Here is a 17,500-nt window from a genome sequence, read left to right as displayed (position 1 = left end):
TAAAACTTCGCAATGTCTTCTTATTCTCTGGCAGACCAGAGGGTTGCAAAGTTGCGATCTACTGTGCGGAGTTGTAGCGACAAGCTACTTTCACAGACAGTCCCATCATAAAGTGTTTCTGCGTATTACCTGACCGTGCGTGTCCATGACCACCACCGCGTCCGAGTGGTTGCAGACCACAAAGTGCTCCGGATTTTGGGGAAGAGGAGTCACGCTGTTCACGGGGATCTCACAGGAAGTCTGCGCCAGAGATGTGAAGGTGTTGATGCACTCACAAGTCTCGCTGCTCCAAATCTGGAACACAAGGTGGAATATGAAGAATATTAAGTCAACGTTTGCACCAAGTAACTCATTACATAATCATAGTAACTCATTACATGACCATAGTAACTTATTACATGACCATAGTAACTAAATACATTACATGACCATAGTAACTCATTACATCACCATAGTAACTCATTACTACATAATCATAGTAACTCATTACATGACCATTACATCACCATAGTAACTAATTACATGACAGTAGTAACTCATTACATGACCATAGTAACTCATTACATGACCATAGTAACTCATTACATCACCATAGTAACTCATTACATGGCCATAGTAACTCATTAGATGACCATAGTAACTCATTACATGACCATAGTAACTCATTACATGACCATAGTGACTAATTACATGACCATAGTAACTCATTACATGACCATAGTAACTCATTACATGCCCATAGTGACTAATTACATGACCATATTAACTCATTACATGCCCATAGTGACTCATTACATGACCATAGTAACTCATTACATCACCATAGTAACTCATTACATGCCCATAGTGACTAATTACATGACCATAGTAACTCATTACATGCCCATAGTGACTAATTACATGACCATAGTAACTCATTACATGACCATAGTAACTCATTACATCACCATAGTGACTAATTACATGACCATAGTAACTCATTACATGACCATAGTAACTCATTACATGACCATGGTAACTAATTACATGTCCATAGTAACTAATTAGATGACCAAAGTAACTAGTTAGATGACCATAGTAACTCATTAGATTACCATAGAAACTAATTAGATGACCATAGTAACTAATTACATGACCATAGTAACCAATTAGATGACCATAGTAACTATTTAGATTACCATATAAACTAATTAGATGACCATAGTAAGTAATTACATGACCATGGTAACTAAATAGATGACCATAGTAACCAATTAGATGACCATAGTAACCAATTAGATGACCATAGTAAGTAATTCAATGACCATAGTAAGTAATTAGATGATCATATTAACTAATTAGATGATCATATTAACTAATTAGATGACCATAGTAAGTAATTCAATGACCATAGTAACTAATTAGATGACCATAGTAAGTAATTAGATGATCATATTAACTAATTAGATGACCATAGTAAGTAATTAGATGACCATAGTAAGTAATTTGATGACCATAGTAACTAATTACATGACCATAGTAAGTAATTAGATGACCATAGTAAGTAATTAGATGACCATATTAACTAATTAGATGACCATAGTAACTAATTAGATGACCATAGTAAGTAATTAGATGACCATAGTAACTAATTACATGACCATGGTAACTAATTACATGACCATAGTAACTAATTAGATGACCATAGTAACTAATTAAATGACCATAGTAAGTAATTAGATGACCATAGTAACTAATTAGATGACCATAGTAAGTAATTAGATGAGCATAGTAACTAGTATATGATGCAAATTCCAAGCATGTAAAGACTTAGTATAGTTGAAGGTGATTATAAAAGATGAGTGCACATCATAATGGCAGCTACACTTTACATCTTAAACATCTAAAACTATTATTTGGGAATGTCCGGCGGGCCAGATTGAAAAGATTAACGGGCCCCATGTGGCCCCCGGGCCTTCATTTGCCCAGGTCTGGACTATATGGTACTCTGTGGTACTCTGGCGGTATCTAGTGGTTGAGGGGTCAAATTACAGCTCTGATAGGATTTGCACGTGTTTCAAAGAGAAATGCTTCAATTCATTTGTTTTTTTCTGGAAAAGTCTGATCAAATAACAGACTGTTCAAATAACAGCCTGATCAAATAACCGACTGATCAAATAACAGACTGATCAAATAACTGACTGATCAAATAATATCCTGATCAAATAACCGACTGATCAAATAACCGACTGATCAAATAACCGACTGATCAAATAACAGCCAGATCAAATAACCGACTGATCAAATAAAAGACTGATCAAATAACAGACTGATAAAATAACAGACTGATCAAATAATAACTAATAACCGACTGATCAAATAACCGACTGATCAAATAACAGACTGATCAAATAACAGACTGATCAAATAATAACCAATAACCGACTGATCAAATAACCGACTGATCAAATAACAGACTGATCAAATAACAGCCTGATCAAGTATCAGACTGATCAAATAACAGCCTGATCAAGTATCAGACTGATCAAATAACAGCCTGATCAAGTATCAGACTGATCAAGTAACAGACTGATCAAGTATCAGCCTGATCAAATAACAGACTGATCAAATAACAGCCTGGTCAAATAACAGACTGATCAAGTAACAGACTGATCAAGTAACAGACTGATCAAATAACAGACTGATCAAATAACAGACTGTTCAAATAACAGCCTGATCAAATAACCGCCTGATCAAATAACCGACTGATCAAATAACTGACTGATCAAATAATATCCTGATCAAATAACCGACTGATCAAATAACAGCCAGATCAAATAACAGCCAGATCAAATAACCAACTGATCAAATAACCGACTGATCAAATAACAGCCTGATCAAATAACAGCCTGATCAAATAACAGCCTGATCAAATAACAGACTGATCAAATAATAACCAATAACCGACTGATCAAATAACCGACTGATCAAATAAAAGACTGATCAAATAACAGACTGATAAAATAACAGACTGATCAAATAATAACAAATAGCCGACTGATCAAATAACCGACTGATCAAATAACAGACTGATCAAATAACAGACTGATCAAATAAAAACCAATAACCGACTGATCAAATAACCGACTGATCAAATAAAAGACTGATCAAATAACAGACTGATCAAATAACAGACTGATCAAATAACCGACTGATCAAATAACAGACTGATCAAATAATAACCAATAACCGACTGATCAAATAACCGACTGATCAAATAACAGACTGATCAAATAACAGCCTGATCAAGTATCAGACTGATCAAGTATCAGACTGATCAAATAACAGCCTGATCAAGTATCAGACTGATCAAATAACAGACTGATCAAATAACAGGTTGATCAAGTAACAGACTGATCAAGTATCAGCCTGATCAAATAACAGACTGATCAAATAACAGCCTGATCAAATAACAGACTGATCAAGTAACAGACTGATCAAGTAACAGACTGATCAAATAACAGACTGATCAAATAACAGACTGATCAAATAACAGACTGATCAAATAACAGACTGTTCAAATAACAGCCTGATCAAATAACAGCCTGATCAAATAACAGACTGATTAAATAATAACCAATAACCGACTGATCAAATAACCGACTGATCAAATAAAAGACTGATCAAATAACAGACTGATAAAATAACAGACTGATCAAATAACCGACTGATCAAATAATAACCAATAACCGACTGATCAAATAACAGACTGATCAAATAATAACCAATAACCGACTGATCAAATAACCGACTGATCAAATAACAGCTTGATCAAGTATCAGACTAAACAAATAACAGCCTGATCAAGTATCAGACTGATCAAGTATCAGACTGATCAAATAACAGCCTGATCAAGTATCAGCCTGATCAAATAACAGACTGATCAAATAACAGACTGATCAAATAACAGACTGATCAAGTAACAGACTGATCAAATAACCGACTGATCAAATAACAGCCTGATCAAATAACAGACTGATCAAGTCACAGACTGATCAAATAACAGCCTGATCAAGTAACAGGTTTTCAGTATATGGAAAAATGGGTGTTATCAAAGGGAGTCAAAGGGAGGACAAAATGGTCCCGGGGGACTCCAGTGTATACTCACTCAACAGCTTGTGCTAAAAATATCCATCCATCCATTTTCTACCGCTTGTCCTTATGGGGTCGCTGGAGCCTATCTCAGGTAAAAAATATTGCAATGCAGATGTTGAGATGTATAACTCCTGAGGCCATATTTCATCATCCTGTTGCATGAGGTCATCTTCGGGCAATAAAAAGACCCCCAAAGGTGCCCACCGAGCTGCATGAACAAACATGTATTCCACGCATATTAGAGCTGATGCTCGTACCTTAACGGTGCCGTCGGAAGACGCACTGATGATGTGACAGCCATCTTGCGTGAAGGAGGCGTCGTTGACAAAGGACTGATGGCCGTGCAGCTCCTTCAGCGTGAGTCCCGACCGCAGCTCGTGGATCCTGAGGATGACACGTGCGGACATTCTTTACCCAAACGCTTGTCTTGCTGCTGAGAGCTGGCAGTTATTTATAGCCGCGTCTGAGGGACCCATCTGAGCCCAGGATGTCATTGTGGCTTGTGCAGCCCTTTGAGACACTTGGGATTTAGGGCTATATAAGTAAATATTGATTGATTGATTGAAAAAGGCCCCTCCTCTCTGCAAAGCGCCATTTTATCAAAGCAAAGGGAAAGATGTGCAACACGTGGCAGTGTTGTGGCGGAACACGTGGCAGTGTTGTGGCGGAACACGTGGCAGTGTTGTGCCTGCACCAGCACATGGCGTCTCAGCTGCACCCACGTTCTGGATGGTGTGCTGGCTCGCCCACACACACACACACACACACACACACACACACACACACACACACACACACAACACCCTGGAGACACAAATAGATCTCCTTGACTGCGATGGAGTCTTTGCTGTATGAATACTGACATTACATTATTCACTCTTGCACTGTCAACTGTCACTGGGCTGCAGGGACGCTGGACTTGTAATTAGACTGTAATTAAACTGTGATTAAACGGTAATTAGACTGCTGGGACCAGAGAGGTGCCTCACTACGGCAGCACTGAGAGGATGATAGAAGCTGACTATATCTTCAGTTGATCATGATAAAGAAAGTCCAAATAACAGATTTGAACACAATTTTAGCATTTTGAACATTTTCAAAAATAAATGGTTGTTTAATTGAATGTGGTTTAATTCGACGTATTCAAAAAGTGTAATCAAGTTCATTATTTTATGATTTAGTGATGGAGCTAAACTCATCTGTTACTGTTGAATACAACACATTTAATCCCTGTGATTGACAAATGAGGGATTTTTTCATTTTATTTTATTTTAATTTATTTTTCATTTTATTATAATTTTCTATTGTTTCATTTTATTTGTGCATGTTTTTTTTAAGCTCTGCAATTAACTCATGTATATTTTTAAGTAATAATTGTCAATTTAGTTGGGGAAATTAGGTTATTTTATTTTATTTTATCTTTTTTTTAAATTGTATTGTATTGTATTAGTTTTTTTATTCAAATTATTTTTAGTTTTTTATTTTAAGCCCTGCAATTGATTAAATGATATTTTTAGAGTAACAACTGTCAAATTTGTTGGGAAAATTATTTTATTTTATTGTATTTTATTAGTTTATTTTATTATATTATTTTATTGTGTCATTTTATTTGTATGGGGTTTTTTTAAGCTCTGAAATTGACTCATTTATATTTTTTAAGTAATAATTGTCAATTTAGTTGGGGAAATTAGGTTATTTTATTTTATGTTATCTTTTTTTAATTTTTTTTATTGTATTGCATTAGTTTTTTTATTTAAATTATTTTTAGTTTTTTATTTTAAGCCCTGCAATTGATTAAATGATATTTTTAGAGTAACAACTGCCAAATTTGTTGGGAAAATTATTTTATTTTATTTTAATTTATTAGTTTATTTCATTATATTCTTTTATTGTTTCATTTTATTTGTGTGGGGTTTTTTTAAGCTCTGCAATTGACTCATTTATATTTTTTAAGTAATAATTGTCAATTTAGTCGGGGAAATTAGGTAATTTTATTTTGACGTTTTTTTTTAAATTATATTGTATTAGTTTTTATTCATATTTTTATTTTAAGCCCTGTGATTGATTAAATGATCTTTTTCGAATAACAACTGTCAAATTTGTTGGGAAAATTAGTGAATTGTTTTATTTTATTTTATTCCTTACTATTCTATTTTGTTTTATTCTAAAATTGACTGGTGGATTTTGCTTTGTCTGAATAGTCGTTAATTATTTAGTTAATTATTTGATTTAATTAATCAAATCATATTCAAGCTTGGCTTCTCCCGACTCCTTTTTAGACATATTGAGTAAATAAGTGCATGTGTGATTGTTTATTGTGCTGTACATTTTTCATAGGAGTGTATTTGATTGTTTTGTAACAATATTTTATTTGCAGAAGATGTGCGTTCTAAAACTAGAATGTGAAAATCCTTCCAATCAAATCTCAGTAATAATTTCCTGCTGAACAACAAAATTGTTTTGGGGGCCACATTTAACGACTGGAGGACCCGACTTCTCTCTTCCCAGCAGGCACAAGACATTGAAACAACGTTGAGAACTTGTTGAATAAGGTCCTGACCTTGAGCTACTCAAACATAACGTTGAAACAACATGCTTTTTAACGTCGTTTAATCAATGTCAGGTTGTGACGTTGATTTGACATTGAAATTTGGTCATTTTCCAACCAATATTCTACAACACAAATACAACGTTGAAACTTTTGACGACGTTGATTCAATGTCAGGTTGTGACGTTGATTTGACCATTGAAATTTTGCTCATTTTGGCCAACCAACTGTCATGATCTGTGGTGTAGATCATGTTTTGTCTGTTTGTTTAAGACTGCAATAGTTCCTGTTTTTGCGCTCCCTTGTTTGGTCACCATCGCGACTCGTTGGTTTCACCTGCCTCATGTGACACACGCACCTGGCTCTAATCAAAGAGACTATTTAAGCCTGTCGTTGCCAGTTCGTCGGCCTGGCGACATTACTCTGTATTTGCTCTGTCCATGCCATAGTACTTGATGATCGTTCCATGCCTTGCCAAGTAGTTTTTTTTGTTTATTCATGTCATAGTTAGCGAGTTTTTGTTTCATGTCCATAGTTTACGCTAAGTGTAAGTTTTATGTTCCTTCGTGCGACCGGCGCGCTTTTCTCATGTTTTAGGTCCTGTCTTTTTTCCCTGTGTAGTTAGATTAATATTAAAAATGTTCCTACCTTCAAGCCATGTCTGGTCTAGTCCGATTACATCCCGGGAGAACAAATCTCGCAGCAAGCTGCATAAAAATCCTCGCTCTGACACCAACAACGTGGATCCAAAGTTGGACATCAACATTGTCTCAGTTTACAAATACAACTATTTTTCAACGTTGTTTCTACGTCAGTTTAAAAGGACATGTACGTATAATCAATGTTGGGATGACTACTCTTATATTTTTGAAGGACCTATTGCATGAAAGCTCTTCAAAGATTATCTATATGACGGAGCTCCAGTGCGAAAATGTTTTTGGAACTGAACTTGGGGGTTGGTCTGGTGTCATTCTGGGGCCGCCGGTTGAATATGGAGACTAGAAAGTGTATGCCTCGTGGGAACAAACCTGATGGTGTGGTCCAAAGAGGCACTGAGGATGTTGTTGTTGTCTGTGGAGAAAGTCAGGCAGGTCACTCCTTTGTTGTGAGCGTGCTCAAACCTGCGCAGGCACAAGCCACTCTGGATCTTCCACACCTTGACACACAACATGATGGCCATATTTAACACTGTGTCCTTGTAGCTGGGATATATTTGTGCTCCTACCTTGATTTTTCCATTGTGAGCTCCAGTGGCCAGTAGGTCAGAGTCCTGGCTGAAGCAGAGACACAGCACAGCATCGTCCATCATCATGAAGCTGTCCTGGGCCTGGTACTTTAACTCCTAACATAGTCACAATGTCAGGGTTCCATATTTCTCTTATTATTATTATTTTGTTTTTTACCAGTAGTATTGTGCCATTTACCTTGCTGATGCTGCCAGTGTAAAAGTTCCACACTTCAATGAACCCGTCCACCGAGCCCGAGATTAAGTATTTGCCATCGGGGGAGAAGCGGGCACATTCCACGTGGGACCGTCGGCCAAACTGCACACCAATTTGAAAGCAATGTTTTAAAAAAAAAACAACATTTATGTATATATATATTTGGAAGAAATTAGAATTACTAAATTCATTTCTAAATTAAATTTTTTCATATTCTTAAGTATCACTGTATAAATTGTATGTATATATATATATATTATATATATATATATATATATATATATATATATATATATATATATATACTTAGTCATTTTAGAAGAAAAACATTGTTTTAACATAGTTTTTATTATTTCATATTTTTGAGTATCACTATATAAATTTATATATATATATATATATATATATATATATATATATATACACACACACACGTATAAATGAAAATGAATTGAACAATCTCTTTTCTTTTTTTTCTTTTTTATTTATGTATATATTTATCATATATATATATATATATATATATATATATATATATACTTAGTAATTTTAGAAGAAAAACATTGGAACATTAACATAGTTTTTATTTGTTCATATTTTTGAGTATCACTATATAAATTATTTATATATATATATATATTTGCTTAGTCAACTTAGCAGAAAAACATTGTTTTATCAAAGTTTTAATTTTTTTCATATTCTTAAGTATCACTATATAAATTGTATGTATGTATGTGTATATATATATATATATATATATATATATATAAATATATTTAGTTATTTTAGAAAAAAACATTGTTTTAACATAATTTTTATTATTTAATTTTTTCGAGTATCACTATATAAATTATGTATGTGTATATATATATATATATATATATATATATATATAAATAAAAATGAAATGAACATTATTTTTTCTTTTTTATTTATGTATATATTTATCATATTATACATTGTTTTAACAGTTTTTATTTGTTCATATTTTTTAGTTATATATATATATATATATATATATATACACACAGTATTTGCTTAGTCAATTTAGAAGAAAAACATTGTTTTATCAGTTTTTACTTTTTCATATTCTTAAGTATCACTATATACATTTAATATATGTATACATATATAAATATATACTTGGTCATTTTAGAAGAAAAACATTGTTTTAACATAGTTTACATTTTTTCATATATTTGAGTATCACTATATAAATTATGTGTATATATATATTTATGTATATATTTATCATATTATATATATATATATATATATATATATATATATAAAATATAATAAATACATAAATAAATCATTTTTAAAAAGTCAAATTATTAAAAAATTGCAGTCATCACAAATAGGTTGTTACATGTAGTTTTTGGTGGTTGTTTCTCTTGACCTCAAAGCAACTGTCTCACAGTATAAAATGACATTTGCAATAAACCCCGACTCATACCTCAAATTAAAGGCCACAATGAGGGCTGTCATTCTGTTTGTCAATATGCAATCATATGATGATGCAATGACTACAACATTGCTTGAGAAGTTACCTTTTTTGTGCAAGGACATACTGTGTAGTATGATTACTTTTGTGGTGGTCCTTAAAGGCATCATTGCAGGTCAAAGTTCACAGAGGCTGCACATTAGGTCACGCCTCAAACTATTATGCAATAATTTGTATTAATGCGCCCTCATTAGACGACCACTCAAAACACAAAGTGATGGTCAGTCAATGACACGCTTGTTTGTTGTTTACCTTGATGTGGCGATACAGCTGGGTTGGACACGCCTCTTTCTGCGCGTACCTGTCCTGGTCAGCAGGCGTGTCAAAGGTCATGTCAGGTGAGAGGCTATCCGGTGATTGTTCCAGTTTTAAAGACTGAAACAAAAATAGAAATGTTTAAAGTGGTTTCGGCAGGGCTGTCACATTCTAAAAATACTATTACCATAAAAATAAAAAGTGGAATAAAAGAGCAATCAGATGAAATATATGTCGAAAATTTTGCCTCTGATAACACAAAGCTGCCATGCTTGGTGTTTTATTTCTTTAAAACTGTCATTGTTCCAAATAAGAATCTAAACCAGTGTTGTTATGAATTATTGACCTTTTATAGGCTCCAATTACTGCACATCAAATATTCCACTTTCAATCATTTCTTTAGGAAAATATTGCATATCTTGTGTGTTTGCCATAAAAAAAATTAAAAAAAATTTTTTTTTACTCGACAAAAAGGGCAAAAAACAAACAAAAACATAATAATAATAAATAAATAAACAGCTAGATCTGAGGTTGACCTCCAGATTTAAGCGTTGAAAGTAAAAAAAAAATGTCCTTACATGACTTTTTTTTAACACTTTTATGAGCGGATCCTTTCGGGTCCCCGAGACCTTTAGTGTGATTTTTTTTTTAAATGTCATTGCTCAAAAAAAAAAAAAAAAGAATCAAAACCAATGTTGTTACGACACAAATTCCTCAATCTGATTGACAAACACTTTCCCAAACACAACACCCTAAGAAAAGTATTCAACAAGAACAACATTAAATTGAGCTACAGCTGCATGAACAATATACGACAAATCATCATAAACCACAACAAAACAATTATATATATATATATATATATAGGAAGTTGACGGTAAGCAAACCGTCAACTTCCTTGACGTCACTTTCAACCTGAGAAATAACAGCTACCAACCATTCACGAAACCCAACACAACACTCCAATACGTGCACCATGACAGCAACCACCCACCCACCACCACGAAAAGAATACCTACCGGAATCAATAAAAGGCTATCGATGCTGTCATCTAGCAAAGCTGAATTTGACCAAGCAACCCCCCTGTACCAAAAAGCCCTTGATGAAAGCGGGTACAATTTCACCCTCACCTATGAACCCACGCCAGGAAACCAGCCAAAAAAGAACAGAAAACGAAACGACATCATCTGGTACAACCCCCCATACAGCAAAAACGTCTCAACTAACATTGGACACAAATTCCTCAATCTGATTGACAAACACTTTCCCAAAGACAACACCCTAAGAAAAGTATTCAACAAGAACAACATTAAATTGAGCTACAGCTGCATGAACAATATACGACAAATCATCTCAAACCACAACAAAACAATTATATATATATATATATATATATATATATATAAATAAAGAAAATTAAAATAACAAAAAAAAAAAATATATATATATATATTGTAATGGTTTTAAAATTAAATATAAAAAAATATGTAAAAAAATAAATAAATAAAATATGTAAAAAAAAAAATGAAAATGTATCAATTATATATATATATATATTTTTTTTTTTTTTAAGTATATATAATTGATACATTTTCTTTTTTTCTTACATATTTTATTTATTTATTCAAAATATATATATATAAATTAATTAATTAATTAAAAACAAACAAAAATAAAAAATACATATTTTTACATATTTTATGTATTTATTTAAAAAATAAAAAAATAGATACATTTAAAAAAAATTATTACAAAAAATAAAAAGTAAAGCGGAAGAAGATGGATGCATATTAAAAAAAAGTTAAAATGACCAAAAATGGCATGCTTTGATTTTCCAGCACCCTGGTGTAAGGAGTGCACGTAGGTGTGGATACCCTGGTCTAAGGAGTGCACGTAGGTGTGGATACCCTGGTCTAAGGAGTGCACGTAAGTGTGGATACCCTGGTCTAAGAAGTGCACGTAGGTGTGGATACTCACACTGACTTGCTCCAGAAGGCCCACGAGGCGCGAGGGCGGAACCACGCTCACCTCCCTCACCAGCGTCTGGGCGATGGCCCTGCGTCGCTTCTCCTTGCTGCTGCCTTTGGGGTACGCCTGCAGTGCAACCCACCTTTCAATAAACGGCCTTTTGGACTTGTTCCCAATAAACTCCCGTGGATGGACCAACTCACCTCCCGTGGGTCGAAGTAGGAGAGCGTGAGCAGGTGTTCCAGGTGCAAGTAGCGCTCGGGCTGCGTCTGCTTCAGCATGATCATGGGGTCGGTTTGTCTGAGGAGGGAACGTGCCGCCCCCGCCTCCCTCATTTCAATCAGCTCCATCACCACCTGTTGGAGGAGCCGGTCAAAACCACACCTTTCCACAGCACAAAGACTGTCGTCAGGTCACCTGCTCGTAAAGGTCAATCAGCGTGTTGTCGGGCAGTTTGAGAGATTCGATGGCCAGCAAGACGGAGTCCCAGTGGCCCCTCTGGACGTCTGCCATGAAGCTGTCGATGCTCTCCACCGTGTTGAGCGACACCGTGGTCTCCTCCTGCAAGGTGCTCAAGGTTCTGTACAGGTTGTTCTCCTTCAGGTACTGCATGATCAGGCGGATGACACTGCCCAGAAACATGATAATACCCCTCATGAATGATGCACAGCTGGAACCCAAATATGTTTTGGGGAACTGTACTAGCAAGTACAAACCCCAAAAGCAGTGAAGTTGTCAGGTTGTGTAAATGGTCAATAAAAAGAGAATACAACAAATCCTTTTCAACTTATATTCAATTGAATAGACTGCAAAGACAAGATATTTCATGTTCACACTGAGAAACTTTCTTATTGTTTGCAAATATTAGCTTATCTGGAATTTGCTGCCTGCAACATGTTTCAAAAAAGCTGGCACAAGTGGCAAAAAAGAGTGAGAAAGTTGAGGAATGCTCTTATTTGGAACATCCCACAGGTGAACAGGCTAATTGGGAACAGGTGGGTGCCATGATTGGGTATAAAAGCAGCTTCCATGAAATGCTCAGTCATTCACAAACAAGGACGGGGGCGAGGGTCACCACTTTGTCAACAAATGCCTGAGCAAATTGTTTAAGAACAACATTTCTCAACAAGGAATTTAGGGATTTCACCATCTACGCTCCGTAATATCATCAAAAGGTTCAGAGAATCTGGAGAAATCACTGCACGTAAGCCATGATATTACACACCTTGGATCCCTCAGGCGGTACTGCATCAAAAAGCCACATCAGTGTGTAAAGGATATCACCACATGGGCTCAGGAACACTTCAGAAACCCACTGTCAGTAACTACAGTTGGTCGCTACATCTGTAAGTGCAAGTTAAAACTCTACTATGCAAAGCCAAAGCCATTTATCAACAACACCCAGAAACGCTTCACTGGGCCTGAGCTCATCTAAGATGGACTGATGCAAAGTGGAAAAGTGTTCTGTGGTCTGACGAGTCCACATTTCAAATTGTTTTTGGAAACTGGACGTCGTGTCCTCCGGACCAAAGAGCAAAGAACCATCCAGAATGTTCTAGGGTGAAAGTGTAAAAGGCAGCATGTGTGATGGTATGGGGGTGTATTAGTGGCCAAAATATGGGTAACTTACACATCTGTGAAGGCACCATTAATGCTGAAAGGTACATACAGCTTTTGGAGCAACATATGTTGCCATCCAAGCAACGTTACCATGGACGCCCCTGCTTATTTCAGCAAGCCAATGCCAAGCCACGTGTTCCAACAGCGTGGCTTCATAGTAAAAGAGTGCGGGTACTAGACTGGCCTGCCTGTAGTCCAGACATTGAAAATGTGTGAAGGCTAAAACATGAGAAGGGAGACTGTTGAACAACTTAAGCTGTACATCAAGCAAGAATGGGAAAGAATTCCACTTCAAAAATGTGCTGGAGCCTATCTTATCTAAGGAAAATCATTTAAATAATAATTTTTAATCATTACATATTTTTTCTATAAATGTTATTAATTATAACATATTTTATTATGAATTATTTTATTATGTAAAAAATGAAAACGTTTTGGTTTTTGTTGTTTTTACTACATATGGCCATGTTTGTGTCCAAAATAAAGTCTGATGATGATGATGATAAAGTTGCCATTGTATACTTGTCCGTGACGCAGCAGGAAGAGGCTAGGAATTAAAACTTAATTTGAAGTGAACTTTACATGCGGGAAGGGCGGCCCTTTTGACACACATATAATAAAAACAACAATAATAATAATAAGTAACTCTTAGAATTGGGCTTCACGGTGGCAGAGGGGTTAGTGCATCTGCCTCACAATACGAAGGTCCTGAGTAGTCTTGGGTTCAATCCCGGGCTCGGGATCTTTCTGTGTGGAGTTTGCATGTTCTCCCCGTGACTGCGTGGGTTCCCTCCGGGTACTCCGGCTTCCTCCCACCTCCAAAGACATGCACCTGGGGATAGGTTGATTGGCAACACTAAATGGTCCCTAGTGTGTGAATGTGAGTGTGAATGTTGTCTGTCTATCTGTGTTGGCCCTGCGATGAGGTGGCGACTTGTCCAGGGTGTACCCCGCCTTCCGCCCGATTGTAGCTGAGATAGGCTCCAGCGCCCCCCGCGACCCCAAAAAGGGAATAAGCGGTAGAAAACGGATGGATGGAACTCTTAGAATTGATTTACATTAATCAGGATGCCTATTAAAAAGGGGGGGTTTGAATTGGACATTATGACTAAAAAAGTACAAACAGAGAAACAATAACTCATAACCAGAGGTGGGTAGTAACGCGCTACATTTACTCCGTTACATCTACTTGAGTAACTTTTGGGATAAATTGTACTTCTAAGAGTAGTTTTAATGCAACATACTTTTACTTTTACTTGAGTATATTTATAGAGAAGAAACGCTACTTTTACTCCGCTACTTTTATCTACATTCAGCTCGCTACTCGCTACTAATTTTTATCGATCTGTTAATGCACGCTTTGTTTGTTTTGGTCTGTCAGACAGACCTTCATAGTGCCTGCGTTTCAACAAATATAGTCACTGGTGACGTTCACTCCGTTCCACCAATCAGATGCAGTCACTGGTGACGTTGGACCAATCAAACAGAGCCAGGTGGTCACATGACCTGACTTAAACAAGTTGAAAAACTTATTGGGGTGTTACCATTTAGTGGTCAATTGTACGGAATATGTACTGTACTGTGCAATCTACTAATACAAGTTTCAATCAATCAATCAAAAGTATGAAGGAAAAAAGACCCTTTTTTATTTCAACCGTACATCCCGTCAAAAGCCTAAAGACTGACTGCACAGTTCCTGTCTTCACAATAAAAGTCCCGCTCCATCGCGCCTGCGCTTTCAAAACAAGAGTCTCCGAAAGCCAGCGCAAACAAGCTAGCAAGCTACGGAGTTTGCCGCCAATGTATTTCTTGTAAAGTGTATAAAAACGAATATGGAAGCTGGACAAATAAGATGCCAAAAACCAACCACTTTCATGTGGTATTAGACAGAAAGGAGGAACTTTTTTTCTCCTCCATTTGAAAACGTGGACGCTATCATCACTACTGTCTGATTACAATCAATGCAAGTCATCAGAATCAGGTAATACACCAACTTATATTCTTGTCTTCATGAAAGAAAGGAATCTATATGTGTTAAACATGCATGTATATTCATTAAAACACCTTTAACATGTAAACAAAAACGGCAAAATAAATAAATATAAATTATATACTGTATATATCAATGTGTGTATATATATATATATACGGTATGTGTGTGTGTGTGTGTGTGTATATATATATATATATATATATACACATATATATGTGTATATATATATATGTGTATGTATATATATATATATATATATATATATATATATATATATATATATATATATATATATATATATATATATATATATTGATATGATATGTGTGTGTATGTTACTCATCAGTTACTCAGTACTTGAGTAGTTTTTTCACAACATACTTTTTACTTTTACTCAAGTAAATATTTGGGTGACTACTCCTTACTTTTACTTGAGTAATAAATCTCTAAAGTAACAGTACTCTTACTTGAGTACAATTTCTGGCTACTCTACCCACCTCTGCTCATAACCATATTATGATTATTATGATTGTTGTTGTTTCTGTATAGAATGATGCACGTTAATGTGAAGTTATTTCAAATACCGGTACATTAAGCAGATAAATATATGGATCACATGCTGCGCGAGATGCAAATTATAGTCATTAAAAGGCTATGTCCCTGCACAGGAGAGGAGTAAACAGTCAAACGACATATAAAACAACATGCACAGGAGAGGAGTAAACAGTCAAATGACATATAAAACAAGAAGTTGCTGCAAAAGCAACACAACATGCACACATGAGAGTATCAATGGTCCTTACTCCGAGGGCTCCATCTCCACGGCCATGCTGTCCTCGTCTCCTGCAGATGCTGCAACGCTCCCGCCAAAGCCACGTGCGGCGGACCCGCCCACGGCACGTGTCTCTCCTGCGTGTCGAACCTTCAGACTGCCCGAGCCGTCATGACGTCACACACACACACACACACACACACACACACACAAGACGAACCTCCTCCTCCTCCTCCTCCTCCCTGACGCATTCCGACACATGAGCACGTTGAGCGCGGGGACGATGCTGCAGCATCAGGACCACCACACAGCCCACGTGCAGACGCCATGACAAACGTCCTCTACAGAAGACGTCATCAGATTGAGTGCAGAGACCATCTTTGACCAACATTTGACAAACAACTCATTCATTCAAATGATCTTTCTTGTGGTTTCATGTTTTTCCAACATGTAAACAGATACAATTTGATACATCATTTAATGATGTTCATTTCTCCCCCGCCACCCCGATAGGGACAAGCGGTAGAAAATGGATGGATGTTCATTTCCCTTTACAACGTCATTTACAAGATGTGTCTTTGTAAAGTCACTCCTTTTCACAGTTGATTGTGTTTAGGCAACCTGCTTGGCACTCAGCATCAAGGCTTGGAATTGAGGGTTAAATCACCAAATATAATTCCCAGGCATGGCGCCGCTGCTGCTCACCTGCTCCCCTCACCTCCCAGGGGGTGATCAAGGGCGATGGGTCAAATGAAGAGGACACATTTTGCCACACCTAGTGTGTGTGTGTGTGTGTGACAATCATTGCTACTTTAACTTTAACTTTAATTGTTGACGTTCAGAAAATATCAAGAGTAATATGATTGAATTCAGTGTATTCCTATAATGTCAGTCAGGGTCACATGCAAATAATAATAATACTCACCAATAATAGTCACCAACCTTCTCCAGCACAAGATCCCTGGTCTCAGACAAAAACCAAAGCAAGATCTACCCTTGCGTTAACTATATATATATATATATATATATATATATATATATATATATATACATATATATACACACATATATACACTTATATATATATATACATATATATATACACAGGCACGTGCACACATAGGGCCCTATGGGTGCTTGAGCCCCTGCCCTTTTTTGCCTCGTCTTAAAAAGTGCCCTCTGCCTGTGTGTGTGTGTTTTTTTTTTCTTGTTTTTTTTTCTTTTCTTTAAATAACATTAATAAATTCCTGTCAGGGATGTA

General features: G+C 35.9%; 1 protein-coding gene across 1 annotated transcript in view; it reads right to left on the bottom strand.

Moving 5' to 3' along the window:
* Positions 1-16,296, bottom strand: part of LOC133624387 (WD40 repeat-containing protein SMU1-like) — a 19,723-nt gene extending 3,427 nt beyond the window's left edge. The window contains exons 1-10 of the mRNA XM_061987874.2: positions 16,271-16,296; positions 12,272-12,482; positions 12,058-12,210; positions 11,864-11,980; positions 9,884-10,006; positions 8,107-8,226; positions 7,908-8,024; positions 7,711-7,838; positions 4,392-4,518; positions 130-294 (exon numbers count right to left, since the gene is read on the bottom strand). Of these exons, the coding sequence (XP_061843858.1) occupies positions 130-294; positions 4,392-4,518; positions 7,711-7,838; positions 7,908-8,024; positions 8,107-8,226; positions 9,884-10,006; positions 11,864-11,980; positions 12,058-12,210; positions 12,272-12,482; positions 16,271-16,296 (1,287 nt within the window). The remainder of the gene's footprint in view (positions 1-129; positions 295-4,391; positions 4,519-7,710; positions 7,839-7,907; positions 8,025-8,106; positions 8,227-9,883; positions 10,007-11,863; positions 11,981-12,057; positions 12,211-12,271; positions 12,483-16,270) is intronic.
* Positions 16,297-17,500: the final 1,204 nt, after the last annotated feature.

This window comes from Nerophis lumbriciformis, linkage group LG27 (assembly GCF_033978685.3).
Source record: "Nerophis lumbriciformis linkage group LG27, RoL_Nlum_v2.1, whole genome shotgun sequence".
NCBI classification, from domain to species: domain Eukaryota; kingdom Metazoa; phylum Chordata; class Actinopteri; order Syngnathiformes; family Syngnathidae; genus Nerophis; species Nerophis lumbriciformis.
This window is presented reverse-complemented; position numbering and strand designations above follow the sequence as displayed.